The sequence below is a fragment of the Danio rerio genome, chromosome 9 (genome assembly GCF_052040795.2).
Source record: "Danio rerio strain M-AB ecotype USA chromosome 9, GRCz13ab, whole genome shotgun sequence".
NCBI classification, from domain to species: Eukaryota; Metazoa; Chordata; class Actinopteri; order Cypriniformes; family Danionidae; genus Danio; species Danio rerio.
The window spans coordinates 31,025,710-31,045,014 of NC_141029.1; the positions used below are offsets into that span (position 1 = coordinate 31,025,710).

At 35.2% G+C, this 19,305-nt stretch overlaps 2 protein-coding genes across 4 annotated transcripts in view; one reads left to right on the plus strand and one right to left on the minus strand.

Moving 5' to 3' along the window:
• LOC148679658 (uncharacterized) overlaps nt 1-19,305 on the plus strand; it is a 178,641-nt gene that overhangs the window by 84,375 nt on the left and 74,961 nt on the right. The gene's annotated exons all lie outside the window — the stretch shown is intronic.
• pth2ra (parathyroid hormone 2 receptor a) overlaps nt 1-19,305 on the minus strand; it is a 199,880-nt gene that overhangs the window by 43,566 nt on the left and 137,009 nt on the right. For all 3 annotated transcript variants that reach the window (XM_087265949.1, NM_131377.1, XM_087265950.1), the window contains 1 exon segment: nt 1,463-1,523. In XM_087265949.1, the coding sequence (XP_087122075.1) occupies nt 1,463-1,523 (61 nt within the window).

Genomic DNA, 19,305 nt, shown 5'->3' on the forward strand with positions numbered 1-19,305 from the left:
ACTATAGAGAATTTAGCTTACGCAATTCCCCTATACCGCATGTCTTTGGACTTGTGGGGGAAACTGGATCACCTGAAGGAAACCCATGTGAACACGGGAAGTACATGCAAACTCCATACAGAAACGACAACTGACCCTGCCAAGGCTCGAATCAGCGACCTTCTTGCTGTGAGGCGAACATGCTACCCACTGCAAAACTATGACGCCCATCAAAATACTTATTGCTTTGTGAATTTTGCAATGCATGTGTATAATTTTTTGTACTATATGATAGGGTACAGTTGGAGACAACTTTAGCCCTCCTGTGAAATTGTCTTTTTTGTTTTTTTGTCTTGCTCTAAGTGCTGTTTAACAGATTTTTTTTCATCACATTTTTAAAAACTAAAATAGTTTTGACCTAATTTCTAATTTCTAATCACTAATTTCTTTTGTCTTTGCCACGTTGCCAGTACAGAATATTTTACTAGATGTTTCACAACATACTAGTATGCTGCTTAAAGTGTAGTTTAAAGGATTAACTAGGCTAATTAGGTTAACTAGGCATGTTGGGTTAGTTAGATAATCATTGGATAACAGTTATTCATTCTGTGGCACATAAAAAAGGGCTTAATATAATATATTGGTATATAATATTAATCATATTATTAACATTTGTATATTATAAAATATTCTAAAACGTGCCCCATAGGGTTTTTGAGACTGTCTAAAGCAGTGTTTCTTAACCACGATCCTGGAGGATCACCGACACTGCATGTTTCTGATATCTCCTTAGTCTGTCACACACATTACAGGCCTTTCAGTCTCAGTGTTTTTGGTTAAGGAGACATGAAAAATGTGCAGACCTGGAGGTCCTACAGGAACGTGGTTGAGAAACACTGGTTTAAAATATACACTGCACCCTCATGTGGATTGTTAAAAAAAAAACTGCAAAAAAAGTAGTCCAGTACATAAATTAATTGTCGGTTCTCAAAAACGTAGTCCTGAGCAAATTTTTAATGAGCTTGGTTGTTTTTAATTGCAGCCAAACTTAAATAAATATGAAAAATAAAGAAATAAAGAAAGAAAAAAATAGAAATTAACAGGGAATACTGTGAAAATGTCCTTGCTATGTTAACCATCACTTGGGAAACATTAGAATAACTCTGATTTATAATTATTTCACAGGAAGGCTAAACATTTTGTCTTCAACTGTAGGTTCCATTGCATGAAAACTCTTTGGGGCAAGCCTGCCTTCATACTGCCACCACTGTATACCCAAAGTCTAAATGATAAAGAAAACAGAAAATAATGAAGGTATATTTTTAGTTTTACTGTCAAGCCTGTAATAAGTTTTTCATCCACATTTACATTTGTTTTTGTTTTTTTCTAACTCTGCAATTGTTTAGACAAAGTCTTTACATGACATCTATCATCATTTCATGAACATGAGGTCAAGTCTGTGAGAATAAACACATGAAATCACCTTGCATCCGCCAGTGTTGCCCTGACAACAGCCCATGCTGCAACAAAGACGGCAGGAACACCTGAAATCAAACAGAGCGAGGGAAAGTGTGTTTCAGTACAATGTTTGACAATTGACAAGTGATAAAGTGACTAGTGTAAGTCACTTTGGAAAGAAGTGTCTGCTAAATGACAAGTAAATAACCATACAGACAGTTGTAACATTATAACGTCACCCTAGCTGGGTTTCCATCATAATGTTAAACAAATCTTTTTGCAGTTCACAAAAAGAAAAAAACTAAACAAATGCTAATTAGGGGAATTTACATCAAGTCGTTCGAGCAGCTGGCTATAGTTTTGGTGACCAGCTAATCAACAGTAAATAAAGTAAGATACATGGAGAAATTTGATTAGTCATGTGGATGTAATGTTCACTAAGTCAAAATTTATTTGGCAAATGCATTTCCATTAGGGCTGAACAATATACTGAAATGTTATCATTACCGCGATAAAAGTACTAAAGATTAGAAATGCAATAGATTAATGCAACAGAAAAGTATATGCTATAGGTTAATATTTTATATTCATTTTATATATATATATATATATATATATATATATATATATATATATATATATATATATATATATATATATATATATATATATATAATTTTTTATTATTATTATTTACAATTTTTAAATATTTTTTATATATGTATATTGTCATGTTTATGTTAGGTTTTATTTAAGCTTTCATTCATTCCTTTTCTTTTTGGCTTAGTCCCTTTATTAATCCGGGGTCGCCACAGCCGAATGAACCGCCAACTTAACCAGCATGTTTTACGCAGCAGATGCCCTTCCAACATATCACTGGGAAACATGCATACACACATAATCACACACATATACTATGATCAGTTTTAGCAGACGCATACCCAATTCACCTATAGCGCATGTCTTTGTACTTGTGGGGGAAACCGAAGCACCCGGAGGAAACCAACGTGAACGCAGGAAGAACATGCAAACTCCACACAGAAATGCCAACTGACCCAACCGAGGCTCGAAACAGTGCCCTTTTTGCAGTGAGGCGATCATGCTACCCACTGCAGCACCGCGTCACCTATTTGAGTTTTCCTTATTTTGATTTAAATATTTGGAATTTTATTTTATTACATTAATTAAATAAACTCTGAATTAAAATCATTCGTTTTATGATCAGAATTTTAGCCTCTCGTCTCGTTTATGATGGCAGCGACATTTTCATTACGCAGTACCTGTCAGTTAAGGTCAGAGAGGCGAGACGGGCATACAACGATGTCTGTGGTCAGCTCATCCAAAGAGGAGTTTGTTTTGTTATGCACTACCCTGCTAATCTTTATTTCAACATTAATGGATCAGACTATTCTTTCCACTGCGCACAAGATGCAAAGGCGTTTCTCAATGGACTGGACTAGCAAACAATTTTTATGAACGGCCGAGAGGAGCACAGTGTTCCATTTGTTTACACGGGATAAACACACGAAAAGACGGATGTTAAAGACTCTCGCTCCTCAGTAAAATACTTTTTCACCAACATTTTTTTACTCGCGTTGGGTTGATGTGATCTACATTTAACGGTAGTGTGTGTGTGTGTGTGTGTGTGTGTGTGTGTCTGTGTGTGAGAGAGAGAGAGTGGGTGGGTGACTGTGTGTCAGTCTGAATGCATGTCTGTGTATGCATGTGCGCGTGCGCAGACACACACACGCAGAATTTGCACGATGGGAGTGGGGAGGTATGATAGTTACTCTCCATCCTTCGGTGTGATGTGGCTATCTTTTTTCACGTTCTCCGTACATTTGCATTTAAGGTTAGTTGTGTGGGTGGGAGGGATTTATCTAACCATGTTTGTATTTGATTTTGATAAAAGGGTGGGGTGGTTAGTTTTTGTTTTTCTGTGTTTTTTATTGTTCATCATATTGACCGTTCTCTGTGTTGCTCTGACAACCCAAAACCATTTCACATTAGGACTTTCTCTTTATTATGCCTGTTTTGATATGTTATTAACATTTGTTTATGAGTGATATAAAACTGATTAGCCTTAATGTAAAAGGCATTAATCACGTTGTTAAAAGGCAAAAACGTATCTCTTTTTTTTTTCGAAAAGAGAAATGTCAGATTGCCCTGCTACAAGAAACCTTCTGTCTGATATAGAGCATATGAAACTGCATAGAAATTGAGTTGGCCAAGTTTTCTTTTCCTCTTATAAATCTAATAGTAGAGGAGTTGCCATTCTTCTTCATAAAAATATTTCCTTTAAATTTGAAAAATCAGTAACAGATAATGAAGGTCGATACGTACTTCTTTCAGGTTTTCTGTATGGGGAACATGTGTTGATTGGTTGTATTTATGCTCCTACAATATATGAGCCTCATTTTTTTTTCTAAATTACTGGCTGACATCTTCTCTTTTTCATGTTCTCTAACACTCTTTGGAGGGGATTTCAATTGCGTTCTTAACCCATCCATAGATAGATCCCCCCAAAGAGATATCAGACTAAAGAAAAGTGTTAGGCTTTTAGAATTTTGCAAGGATCTGGAACTGTTTGACGTTTGGAGATTATCACATATGAAGGAGAAAAATTAAACTTTTTACTCTCAGCCTCATCAATCTTTCTCACGGATTGATTTATTCTTAATATCGCAGGGGTTATTGGACAGAACAAAGGACTGTTCTATTGGGATTAGAACTTTATCTGACCAATCCCCTATCGCAATGATTGTTTGTCCACCTTATAAAGATCCATATAGTAGACAGTGGCGGCTTAATCCTTCATTAATGAGCTATCCTGAATTTACACAATTTCTCAAACAGCAGTAGAAAACCTTTATAGAAATTAACAAAACTCCAGAAATCAATTCGTCAGTTTTATGGGAGACAGCGAAAGCAAACTTAAGAGGTGCAATTATATCTTACACCTCAGCCAAAAAGAAAACAGCAATGCAAAGTATAGCGGAACTTGAAAGTAAAATTTAGATTCTGGAAAGAGATTTTAAATTTTCACCTTCCAGAGGCCTGTCCCAACAACTTAATACAGCCCGCTCTGCTCTAGATCAGCTGTTAACTAAGAAGGTTGAAACATCTCTTTTCTTTGCCAGACATAGACTCTATGAGTCAGGTAATAAACCTGGTCGTCTTTTTTGCTTGTCTAGCTAGGGGAAGGACAGAAACTAATGTAATTTCATCCTTAAAAGACACCTCTGGGACTCATAGATTTGAAAACAAATGCATAAACAAAATTATGAAAGAATATTATCAAAATCTTTACTTATCAGAATGTCAATCAACAGAGCAAAGGACAAACGATTTCCTTAATGACATTAGACTCCCCTCTCTCACAGCAGAAGAGCAAGCGGATCTTTGTAGGCCTGCTACAGAAGAGGAAGTTTTCCATTCTAAAAATTTGCTAAAAGGAGGGAAGGCCCCTGGGCCAGATGGTTTCTGCCCAGAATTCTATTAAAAAATGGGTAAAGAAATAGTAGGAATACTTACCGAAATGTTTGCAAATTCATTTAAAATTGGTCACCTCCCACCCACTTTAAATTTAGCAAATATTTCTTTAATTCTTAAAAAAAAAAAAATCACCTGATGAATGTAGTTCATATAGACCTATTAACTTAATTGGTGTCGATGCCAAGATACTTTCTAAGCTGCTGGCCAGGAGACTCGAGGTAGTTCACCCCAACCTTACAAACCCAGACCAGACTTGCTTTATACATAAGCGCTTCTCTATCACAAATATAAGGAGACTTATCAATGTTATACAGTACACCAATCAACAAAACTATAAAGCAATCTCTGTATCTTTAGATGCAGAGAAAGCTTTTGATATGGTTGAGTGGAGTTACTTGTTTGAAACTCTGCATAGATTCGGTATAAAGGGAGAATTTCTAAAATGGATTCAAACGATCTATCACTCCCCCATGTCTTGCATTATTACTAAGGGTCTACGGTCAGATCCTTTTCCACATGCTAGGGGCACCAGGCAGGGCTGCCCACTGAGCCCTCTTCTATTTGCATTGGCTCTGGAACCTCTAGCAGGAGCTATCAGACAGAATAAAAATATAAAGGGTATATCAATGAAGAGTTGTGAACATAAAATTGCACTTTATGCAGATGATATTCTGCTGTTTTTATCATCACCTGAAACATCTATACCAACAACACTATCATTATTTGAAGAATTTAGTTTAATTTCTGGCTACAAAATTAACTTTAATAAATCAGAAGCATTGCCATAAGGTAATTTCGATACTGAATCTACAGTAAATTTTCCTTTTAAATGGTCAAAATCTGGATTTGACTATCTCAGAAATAAAGTGTCAACTGACTTAAATCAACAATGGAAATTCAATTATGCCACAATTGTTCAAACGGTCAAAAAAGACTTAAATCGCTGGCAAGCCCTGCCCCTTTCACTCTTTGGTAGAATAAGCTTAATAGAGATGAATATTCTCCCCCGACTGTTATACCCTCTTCAAATGACACCCTTATGGTTAAGCAGGAAAGCCTCTGCCCAGCTTGAAAGTGCTTTTTCTAGATTTATATGGAATGGCAAAAAACCTAGACAAAAGATTAAATCTCTGCAGATGCCAACAGAGCTGGGTGGATAAGCTCTGCCTAATATCTTATATTACAATTGGGCTTGCCATGCCAGACTAATTTGGGAATGGTTCAGATCTTACTATGACCTATGCCCTAGTGTGGATTCCTGGGCCTGCTCCCCACTATCTGTCTGGAGTTTGTTTGCTTGTCCCCACAAGTATAAAGAGACAGTGAAGAAAAATAAAATACTTTAGAGCTCCATTAAAGTTTATGTTAAAACCAATTTATTTGAATCAGGACTTTGTCCATGGCATAGATTCACCTCTCTTCAAAACATGGTACATAAAAGGAATTCACATTCTATCTGACTTGTTCCAGGATGACTCTTTAATGTCCTTCCAACAATTACAAAAAAAATTTGATCTCCCTAACCAACATCACTTTGGATATCTGCAAGTTCGTCACTATGTTATGTCAAAACAAAAACAAATACCAGATACACTAGCACTTAATAGTTTGGAAAGCTTTCTTGCTAACACAACAAATGCTGTCCATTTTATTTCTAGATTTTACTCTTGTGAACACAGTGGCCCATAAGTGGGAGGAAGACCTGTGTAATGTTTATATAGATGATGACTGGCAAGAGGCTTTAAGGTGTTTTACATCCACTTTTATTTGTAATCGACTTAGAGAGACCCAATATAAGATTTTACAGAGGCTGCATATAACACCATTATTGAATAAAATAGATCCCTCTATACCAGCTCTTTGTGTTAAGTGTCATACAGAGCTTGGAACATACTTTCATTGTTTCTGGAAGTGCAATCTCATTTCAAGATTCTGGAACTTTGTTGCGTATGAAATTAGTACAATTTTTAAGATCAAATAAAAAAAAAAAATCCCGGTCTTTTTCTTTTGGGACTCCCTTCTAAAACACAAGCAATGTCATTGACCCTTGACACCAAAGGTTAATTGCTACTTATTGTGTACTTGTTGTGTGTGCATCCTTATTAGATGGATAAAAAAACACTCCCCCACTGTGACACAATGGTACAGAGAGATTTTTGCAGTTTTGCCCCATGAGAGGCTTTCAGCTGTGCTTAATGACAACATACAAATTTTTCAAAATATATGGTTTCCTTTTATAGATCACTTGCCCTCACATGTAAGGGAAATAGTTTTGTGTGTTAATTAGGTTTTTGTTTTGTAGAGGAGGGTTGTTGGAGGCTCAGAGAATGGTCTTTTGTTTTTTGTTTGTTAATTTTGTTGTTTTTATTTTCTTTTGTTCTGTTCTAATGTTCTTTTTTCAAATGACATGTCCATATTATAGGAATGTGCTGTGATGAGGAAAATATATATTTAGTTTTGTGTGTCTTTCCAGAGACTATATTACTAATTGGTTGCCAATATTGATACTTATATATAGTATGACGTTTCCCTTTTTTTTCTCTTTCCATTACCTCTATCTATCTGCTGGCTTGTTTTTAAGGATTACTACAATTCCTACAATTCTTTGCACACTTTTGTAAAACTTGCCTTTGACTATGTCTGTAAAAGCACATTGTACAGTTTTTTAAAAACTTTAAATAAACATGTTTAAAAAAAAAAAAAAAGTAAAACTGTTTTGCCAAGTTAAGCAATTTTGAATCAGAATTTTAACATCACTCTTTTCTCGTGTGATACTTTAAAATGTGCATTAGCACAGTGTGATTAAAACTTTTACTTTGATTGAAACCCAGTATTGAAACAAGACAAAGCAAGTTTTCTTGCTAAAGTGTTGTTTAAACAAGCAAATCTGTCATTATTTCCCTAAACAAGATTATTAATTTGTGCACCTTTTAAGAATAGATATCAGAACATTGGATGATGTCTTATACAAAATTCTTGTTTTTTTTAAAGGCTTATACAGAGGAGATTTTTGGAAATCTCTTTGCATTAATTTGAATATACAACAAACAGCCAGTAAAGAGATACATTTTTACAACTTTTTGTAGAATAAAATGTTATATAATCAGTCAAATAATGTATTAACATATACTTCAGTAAAAAAACAGATGACAGATATGCATAAAATATGAAGATGTGTGCATGTGCTGCTAAAGTGAAGATTTATGGCTTTTTATTGGCTTTAAAAATATGTTTTGCAATTGAAATCCACCAACATACATTTCAAAAGTATGATTAAAAAAGCAATAAAAGTGTAGTTGGATGTTTTCTTTGCATTTAACTTTTTTAATTAAACTTTTTTAATTAAAAAAATCATAAAAAAGCACAAAAAAAAACTCAAAATTCACAGGTGCATGAAAAAAGTCAGTTTTTGCCTTGACATTGCATCTCTTTGTATTAAATACACTATACAAACAAGAAATCAAGGCATTCTGAGTTCCTAATTTAGCATGCACAAAAGTAAAGCCGAATAAATGGTGTGGAAAAAAGATAACAGCATGTAAAGGGATTTTTTAAAGTGTTAAGACATTTTAGGGAGGAACTGAAGCATGACTCTAAACCTTTAACGCCTCACCAGGGGATCAAGAGCGCCTGCGGAGACTTGCTCTCATAGATGGATATCCTGCGGAGTAATCATGATAAAAACGATGCTTGTTTACTTATTGCCAATGGACTGTTTTTATTCCAAACACTGGACAGGAAGCGCGTCTGTTCTGGCTGGAGTGTTAGAAAACCTGATTGAATATTTCAGATCTTACAAAATTATTATTATTTCAGACTATAAACGCTTTGCCTCAATGCACAATCAGTCTTTGGGATTGAAAACTAAAAGCTAAAAACTCATTTCGATTCTGATCATGTCAAAGTTTCCACATGCCCTTCATTATACACACAAGTAAACAAAAAATCAAGTCTTTGGTGACTTTTTGTCAGTAATAAATATTTATATGCATATCTCAACATCACCAGATCTTGTTTTTTACCCTTGGTTGAATTGGCATATCACTGAGCAAGATAAGTATATGATTGATACGCATATCAATCTGCAAATAAAAGATAGTAGGGGTGTGCAATGTTAAATATATTACATATTATATCCTTGTATCCTTAAAATGCAAAAAAATAAAAATAAAAAGAAGATGAAGGTTTGTTAGATCGGAATTTAGATTTTTTATGTAATCTTACCATTTAAATTGCCTCTATTGTCACGGTTGTAAGTGTGTGTGCTCACTTCTGGTTTTGTCTGTGGTATTGTCACATGCTTATGTTTTGCTTTCTCCCCGCACATTGTTGTGGCATGTCAGTGTTGTTATGGTCACGTGGTTTATTGATCACAGCTGTTCTGATCAGCCACTCAGCTGTGGCTAATTTTTTTAGCTGTGGCAGTTTTTTGTTACATTGTCAGTTTGTTACTGTTAGATCATGTTACTTTGTGCCTTGTCAGGACTTTCGGTGGGCTTACTCTGCTTATCTGTTCCATAAACCAAGCTTAAAGAATAAGCCAGGCTTATTTTGGTTCGGCAGGTTTATTAATGGCGGATTCGGTTTCATAAATCAAATTTACGATAGTTCAAACTCAGTATACTATGGAAACTTATGCTGGGAAACTAGCCTGGTCACTAGCCTGGTCCGTGGCAGGTTAACACTCAGGCTAAGTCAAGTTCAAGCTTAATCAATGTTAACATTCGCCTGCCGTAATTTGATGCTATTTTATTTCACCTAACCTTTTGATAATGATTAAAACTTTAGTCACTTAATTGTAAATTGATATACCAAACATCTTTAAGGGTGACGCAGTGGCGCAGTGGGTAGCACGTTCGCCTCACAGCAAGAAGGTCGCTGGTTCGATCCTCGGCTCAGTTGGCGTTTCTGTGTGGAGTTTGCATGTTCTCCCTGCGTTCGCGTGGGTTTCCTCCGGGTACTATGGTTTCCCCCACAGTCCAAAGACATGCGGTACAGGTGAATTGGGTAAGCTAAATTGTCCTTAGTGTGTGTACTGTATGTGTGTATGTTTCCCAGAGATGGGTTGCGGCTGGAAGGGCATCCGCTGCGTAAAAACTAGCTGTATAGTTGGCGGTTCATTCCGCTGTGGCGACCCCAGATTAATAAAGGGACTAAGCCGACAAGAAAATGAATGAATCAAACATCTTTAACAATAGAATGATATATACATTTAAATTAAAATAAGTTTTTGCAAACAAAACATACAAACTACAACATTGACTCTTGATACTTAATATTTTTCCCCAACATATTAATTTGGGTGTGCTAATTTTTGGACTGAGATCTTCAGTTTATTTGTTGCTAGATTAGTTTCAAATTCTGCTTTGACACTGAATATTCTAATGTATATGCACATATAATTATAAAGCATTCTGTAGAACATAATAGTTTAAATTATTGATCTGTGAGGGGTGTTCTTTGCTATATACTCTGGAATAGCCTTCCTGATAACGTCTGAGGCTCAGACACAATCTTGCAGTTCAAACCTAGATTAAAGACCAATCTTTTTAGTAAAGCATACACTCAGTGCATCACTTTGTGGTATGATACATGAATGTGCTTCACACAAGTTTCTTCATCTTATTCATATACACTATGAACAGCAGCTACGCTAATTACTTTATTCTCTATTTCCACCTGGGGATACTCATCCAGAGGTCCTCAGACCACACAGCGCCACTGATTCGATCCAAGACCAGTGACAAGATGATCCCAAGGTTTCCATATCCTGGATCAGGCCGTATCCTGAGCAGCTACTGTGGTGGTCATGGAGGACTGGATAGCATGAGACTGATTCTTGTGACGCTCCAGGGACAGACGGCTCAGCTTCCTGCCTCCAGCACTTAAACTGCAGCTCTGCACAAGGCGTTTGGCCAGTGGAGAAATGGTCATGCCCATCTGAGCCTGGTTCTCTCAAGGTTTTTTTTTTCTTCACTTTCGCCAATTGGTGAAGTTTTTTCCTTGCCGCTGTCACCACTGGCTTGCATAGTTCGGCATCTGTAGGACTGCGCATCGAGGGATTTAATCTTCAGTGTTTTGTAGTGATTATTAAACCACACTGAACTGAACTGAACTGAACTTAAACTCTAAAAACTGAACTACACTGTTTCAATTTTCTATGATCTTTTATGTGAAGCTGCTTTGACACAATCTACATTGTAAAAGCGCTAGACAAATAAAGGTGAATTGTTGAAAAGAAGCTGAAAGCAGCATTGTGCAGCGGTTTCTGCAGCAAATTAAAAATTCCACCACTTGTGTGTACACAGCTCTTGCCCTTATTTTAAACTTAATGTGCTAAAGTTAAGTACATTTTGTATGTTACAGTGAGCCTGCAATGCATTCAAATTTTTTCTTGCAAGCAAAAATTGACAAAAAGTGTGCATTCTCACTAACTCACTCTCTCTCTCGCACGATGCGCGTAGTCAAGCAGAATTTCAATGTACTGTGACAAATATTTAATTTAACGTTAATAGGCCTAGATAATGGTCTATTTTTTGTTGAGACGATGTGCAATTTTATGTCAGCTTCTCTCTTGCTTTGTTGCAAGCTGTAGTGTTTGATTATTATGTTTAAATAATTATATGTTTAAAACAAACGTGGTTCATTCGCTGTGAACAGCTGTGTCTCATTTTAAAGCTCTTTAAGTTCTCGTAGCTGCTATGGTAGCACACAACATAATCGATGCATCTATGCTCGGCCTTCAGGGTTTCGGGACAGTAAGGTGCATGAGCGTCTAGATTATTTAAACTGAACTCAAATTAGTTAGATCAAATGATCTTCAACTTGCTGTTATGGAATTAATGTGAGCATGGATGTTTAGTTCGGCTCATTAATGTCAGGGTTTTTGACTTTAATCACAGCTTTTCTTAACCACTTATTTGAAACAGCCCCCTGGTCTGTTTGCCTGGTTATCGGCTGACCTCTGGACACTATGGGCTCATATTTTGCCACGTTTTGTGAAGTCTTGTTTACACTGCTGTTGGGCTCTATTACTCTATTATTTTTGACCACTGGTCAATAAACACACTTGCATCTTGGATTCATATCAGTTGTATTATTATTTTTGTAAGCGTAAAACATTTACTATCCACTAGAACAAACACTAAAAAGAACTAAAACCCAATTTACACAGTGAAAAATATATAAGGTTACAAATGAATATCAAATATTGGACAATATTTAACTTCTATTAAATTATATCATTCCACACAAGCATATTATATTACACACAAGCATCATATCACCAATACTAGAGCAAAAGTTCACCATAATTTAAAAAGACATGGGCGAACAAAGTCATGTTAGCTGGCACACAGAATTGTTCATGGAGCTTTTTATGATTAGAGTTGAACCACTGAAGTCACAAGGAATGTTTTGACAATGTTTTTGGCTCCTTTTCTGGACTTTGATCTTGTGATCGCGGCTGTCTATAGAAGATGAGAGAGCATTTGTATTTCATCTAAAATATCTTAATAATTTGTGCACTGAAGACGAATGAAGTTCTCAGGGGTTTTGGCCTTATAGCCAGACCTCAGACTGATAGCTGATGGTTTGAAAACTTGAAAGTCAGCTCACGATGCTATTTGCCTGACAGGCTAACCAATCAATCACCTTTCTTTTTGTGCCACGTCATGTTTTCCAACCCCTACTGTAGTTGTAAAACATTCACAAAATAACAGCCTGGCCGGCACGCAACCATGCATCATTCATTCACAAAGGTTTTTTAAAAGTTTGAAAGTTTTTTATTTTATTTTATTTTATTTTATCAGATCAGTTAGCAGATAGACTGGTCAAGATTGCTGCACACTTAAATCCTGTATATTTAATATGGATGCTATAATGCTTGTTATAATATTGAACCATTCGGTATGAAATCCACACTTCAATACGTATATGAATAATGCTGTTTTTTGGTTTTGAATTAAAATTAAAACCAAGTATTTTGCATTTCTTTATTTTCTCTTAGAACTGGCTCTGTGCATGTTAGAATTCATGTATGTCCATATGAGTAATATGTCCCATCAGTGAGCATTAAAGTAGAAAACTTAAAAAAGTTTCAACAGAATATTAAAGTGTGAGCCACATGTTAGAGTCTGAGCACACTTGGTCCAGAAGCCCATAACCAAAACTCATACAAAGTGTGGAAAATCTGATAAGTGCATCATCTGAACAGGCAAATAATAATTTCGATGCGCAAATTAGGTCTTGGTTCTTAGCAGCAAGACTCAGTTATGACCAATATTTATGTCCATCTGTTTAACTCGATGAGCATTCAATCATTTATGCCTTTGAATGTAAACATTTGAGAATTGTGTTGTCTGAAACTGTTATTGTGCTGCATCTTTCAGTAAAAATATCTTATTCCTGCCGTCTGTGTTTTTAACATTAACCAAAACACAAAAGATAATGAAATCAATTTTGGCTGAAAAGCTAGCTCAGTAATGATTAGCATTTATTTAATAAATTACAATGAAGATAATATGCAATAATCCGTGTTATATTTGATTATATTTTTCAGTTTATGTAACTGACAATAACTGTTAGATACATGAAAAACCTGAAAGGCACTGTTTATTTTAGTAGTATCTTTGCTATGTTGTATTCATTTTGTATCATAGACAGACGCCTTAGTTTTTCAAGACTTTTTTTGTGATTTTTTGCAATAAAAATGACTGAGTTTATAGGGATAATTCCCAGAAATGTGTGGAAAATTTTGCGCTTAAAATATATTTATAAACATAAAAATTATCTTATTTACCCTATTAGGTGGCCTAGTATTTTAGGTGTGCAATCTGACATGACAATGCATTTTTATTTTGGTCTCTTGTCAAGACAAGATCTAAAACAGTAGGGATTAAGCCCAAGGAAGGTTTTATAGCTCTTATTTTTATCAACAAACTTTTTCTCTCTCTCAGAATTCACTTCCCGCAGCATCTGACATCATGTACAGTACCTAACACATAGGAAATGCGTTATGGCTTCCCCTACCGTAATACACCTATACATAGATTGCTGTCTTAGGGCAGTATTTTCTATTGTTAAATGCAGGGAAGAGTTTTTGCACCACAGGATGTTTAATCGCATCTTTGCATTGCCTTCAAATGTCAATTACATGTGCTTCATCCACATCTGCTTACTGCACAGACTGCAAAACCATCCCCTCCTTCCATGGAATGTAATGATTGAGAGGTATATGTCACTTTTCGAGAGACACTCAGATACATCACGTGCGCTGCGTATGCAACATCTATTAAGTCATGTAGAACAATTCATTACAAACTGAAATAAATATATTTTGATTAAATGGTTGGGAATTGGATGTTTTATTAGCCTATTTACATTTTTTTGTTATTATTTTGCATTTAATTAAGAATTTTGCAGGATCACAAAAATCTGCGACTTGATTTTGTGTTGGATTGCAGAAATTGTGAAAAACAAGGGGGGTCTGTGTAGAGGTTATTGTTTGCTTATAGAGGTTTTTTGACACTAGGCTTGAGCGGTACTATGGTAATATGGTATACTGCGGGATCTAAAAATAGCAATGGTGTCAGTTTCAATACTGTTATACCGTCATAAAAACAATGCACTTTAATAGGAGACAAGTATAAATATTATTTATTATTATATTATTTTATTATTTAAATATTATTTATTTATTAAATTTATTTATTATTTATTATTTATTTATTAAATTTATTTATTAAATAATAAATATTATTTATTTATTGCCTACAAATGCGTATGCGTGATTGTCATCATGGGATAGTGTGGAGGAGAGAGGGAGAGGTGAGGTGAGGTGAGGTGGCGAGTCGCTCACCAAGTGACCTGCAGATTGGCAGTATTTCCGAATGAGAAGGGAGATGTGGTATATACGAACTAGAGGTCTGCATTCCCGCTGCTGCACAACGGGAGCCGACCAGATTTCTTGTGGTGCGGGAATAAATTTCTGAATAAAGCGCGGGAGCGGTCGGTAACTCTGGTGTAATTTGAGAGGGAGCGCAGTCTAACAATTTCGCTCCCAAGCGAGCGATATGTGTGTGTGTGTGTGTGTGTGTGTGTGTGTGTGTGTGTGTGTGTGTGTGTGTGTGTGTGTGTGTGTGTGTGTGTGTGTGTGTGTGTGTGTGTGTTTGTGGACATCTGAGGCTGAGACTAAATGAGGTTGGGACAATTAATAACAATTTTCATTTTTGAGTAAACAAACCATTAAATAATTTATTTTAGACTAAAATATGCTTCTAAAACCCATAATAAAAATGTTATTGAACAAATATTTCCATGTATTTGTTTTAACAGGCATATTTACTCTAGAGTGTTTCATGGACTAAATGGAAAATGTTGCTTCACATTGATGAGATACAAGGTTGAACCGCAGAGCAAGCAAGATCATATCATGCATATCAAGCAGTAAAAGTGCCAGGCTCCGAGGGTGAGCATGTCAATCGGGTGCCCTTCTCTCAGGCGGCAGTTCCCATGGCGATGATGGGGTAACTGTGGGAGTCTGGGATTATCGTGTTGAAATAATGTGTGCCTTGACTCAGACTACAATCTCTGTGTGATAGTGGAGAAGTAGAGGATTTCTCATGCTTTAACTAGCACACATCACGCTGTTTTTGATCTAGCATGACAATCTGCTTGTGATTATGACATCTGAAATATCAAGAATAAGTGAGCTTGAAGTCTAAAATTACATTTAACTACAATTTATGAATATCCTACTGACTTTTTTTATTAAAGGAACCATTTTTTTATCATTAACTCATAAGTATGGTGTTGTAAGATTGAAGTTCCTCAATGTAAAGCACAAATAAAACATTTTGAGGAATATTCATTAAATAATAATGGTTTTAATTATTTTTTATATATTTTATACAACCAAACAATTTAAGGGCCAAGATTTGCCAGGCACCAGAAAGATAAATAAAAACTGACCTAAAATAGTTTATAGAACTCACAGTACAATCTACAGTAGAAGCACAGCACTTGTATAGGAGTTCATATATGTACTCTAATAAAAGTGTTGTGCTTGCATATTAGTTTTGCATAAGGAACACTATTTTTATTTGCTCTCTCACATATATTTAAACCAGATTTTGAATGTTTACTTGAAAGGCAAAAATCGTAAAAATATATATTTTCCATGAGTTCTTATTAGAACCGATGCGATCCCAATACTGTGCTGTTTTTATTTTTTTATTTTAACCTAATAGTTTCTATAGTTCTGGTGCTCAAATAATACCTTTTTAAGTAAAAATAACAGACCTATAAGCCCACTGTATATGATAGATGGCACAATCTAACTAAAAACATGATGCTTGCTATTAACTATTGGCTACATTAATTGAGCATTCGTTATGACATTGATCTGATCTGTTGTGGTCCAGCTTATGTTTCCTTGTTTTTAATATTAGGATATTTCTTTAAAATCTGTACCTCTATTGACCATAATCATTGGTAAAAGAAGCTGCCTTTTAGTAAAGCATGATATTTTCCTGCAGGTTTGAAGCAAACTAAACTAAACTGCCTGAGGCCAGTTTTACTTAATAAACATTCCCTCGCCTAAACTTGACTAGAGTGCGATGGAGTAACTGAAAGCATGACTAAACAATCATTTTTTTTATGTTTGGTATAATTTGTTGGTTCTTTTAATGTATTTTTGAAGGTAAGTTATCCACAAAATAAACAAGAATATTTGAGGTGAAGTTCAAAACAAGATCCGCTTAAAGGTCTGTTGAATAAAATATTAATATAAATAAAATGACAGTGAAATATTCACAGTTTCAGAGTAGCCTATATTAGGCTAAATAACTTTATGTTAATGACAATTCATATGCTTCGGGCCATCAGCTTCACTTTTATTAATTTAATCAACTACTTTAACCATAATGAGCCAGGCTTTCCAAACTATTAGCAGCATGTAATGTATTCACCTCGAAAGAATAAACTCAGTCAGAAGGAAAAGAGAACATAAACTCTTTATGAGAATAATTTTACGGAGCGGCGCACGTCGCTTCTGCGCAACCAGTGTGCTTGATAAAGTGCTTGATGCATCACTGAGACACAGCAGGCAGCCCTCCAGTATCTGCAGACACTTTCAAAACTGAGCAGCACAAAGGGAAGAATACAGAGCTAAATGCTTTTCTCCACTGATTATTAAAACTAACAGGAACAAATAGTATTGGGGAGTTTTTCATGTTGTCATGAACGTGACACACAGTTTGAATAGTGAAAGAATGGAGAATGATTGACAAGCGCAGCGGCGGGAAGTGTTGAACGGAACATAAATTTAACCATGTGAATATTCATTTGTACTTCACATTAAGAGATATGGTAGGCCTACATTACACATTTCCAGTGCCTTATAATAGGCTACCTTTGTGACTTTTATTGACTTATAAATTACACAGGATATAGCGCACGCGCAAGATCAAATTTGGATCAGTGCCAGATTGCAGCAAAAATATGCGGTATCAAACCAATATCCGAGTATCGGAATTGGTGCATCCCTATTATTAACCATTAATAAAATAAAAATCAATTTTTGAGAATTTGATATGAAAAGTAAATTAATTTATTCATTTTCTTTTCAGCTTAGTCCTTTTTATTAATCTGGGGTCGCCACAGTGGAATGAAACGTCAACTTATCCACGACTTATTTTTTACGCAGAGGATGGCCTTCTAGCCACAACCCATCACTGGGAAACATCCATTCACACTTATTCACACACACACACACACTATGGACAATTTTAGTGTACCCAATTCACCTGTACCACATGTCTTTGGACTTTGGGGGAAACTGGAGTGCCCGGAGGAAACCAAGGAGAAAGCAGGAAGAAAATGCAAACTCCACACAGAAATGCCAACTGACCCAGCCGAGGCTCGAACTAGCGACCTTCTTGCTGAGAGGCAACAACACTACCTACTGCGCCACCGTGTTGCATGAAAATTTTTTTTTAAAATATATACCACTGTACTGCAATTGAACTCTTTAGTTATATTAATGTTATCAGCATATGTTTGTTAATAATACAAAAAAATCAAGTAAAAATTCAGTATTCAGTTTATCAAATCAATACATTGGTCCCTCATTTTTTACAGGAGTTACATTCTACAAATAACCTACAATAGATGAAATTTGTGAAGTAGCCCATTTTGTTTTTTACAATAATCATAGATGTATTAAGCTTGTAAAACCTCTCACTGCAAAATTTATACACTTTTCTCAGTCAGAGATAAACACTGTCACACTTTTCTCTCTTGTTTTAACACTCTGAAAGATCAAACCTTCGTAGAAAAATAAGTTCAGAATTATAGAATGCAACCAAAGGTCAAAACCATGATCTTTATTTATTCCATATAGCTCCCTACAGATTAGTAACTTCTACCTTACTTTAGAATGTCCAAAAGTTCAACTTTTTGTGCGATGTTTGGCATCTTATTCTACCTTTAGGGTGTTAGCACAGGTACCTTTGATAGTACAGAATGTTTCGTTGACATTGCTAGTGATCGAAGATTTATGTAAATATGGCAAGCTGAACAAATTCTGTATTGTACAGAAGACACGGCATAGAGGAGATTTATCTACAGCCAGTCAGGATGCAGATCACAATGCACCAAACAGGACACAGAACACAATACGCTGTAAAAAGAAAAAGAAAAAGAAAAAAAAGCATGTCAAATTACAAGAACAAAATCAGTAAAACTTTGAGGCCATGAAAGCTGAACCGCATTATAGCAAGGGATCACTGTTTTATTATTTATATTATCGTTTTTAAGTAATACTGTAAATAGTTTTACATATTTTTATTTTATTTTAAATTTTAATAACAATGCTGTGTTTTTGTTAAGTTTATTAGTTTTTATATATGTATATTATCATTTTTGCTTTTGGTTTTAATTCCTTTTTAGTTATTTTGAATTCAATGAAATGCAAAGTATAAATATTTCCTTGGCAACCAGATGAAATCTAATAAAAGTAGTTTTTTTTATACATTCTATTTGTAATAATTATATTTATTTCTAGTAATATAAATATTAATAAAAGTAAAAATTTGATAGTTTTATGATTACAGTTTAAGCTTAAATAACACCAGGGTATTCCCTATCTGATAAACTCCTTTTCCATAAAACAGACACACGCAAGCATGTTTGGTGGTTTAATGGACTCTCCGTAGGTGTAATGTATTTTATGAAGTAAAAACTTAATAATATATGACCCTTCTCAGCCTGTGATTGTCAAAACATGCCATTAAGCCTTGTTTTTTAAGAGTTAAGAACTATAAGGATGCGCCTTCTTAAAAGCACCACAATGTAGCTACACCAAGGATTTAC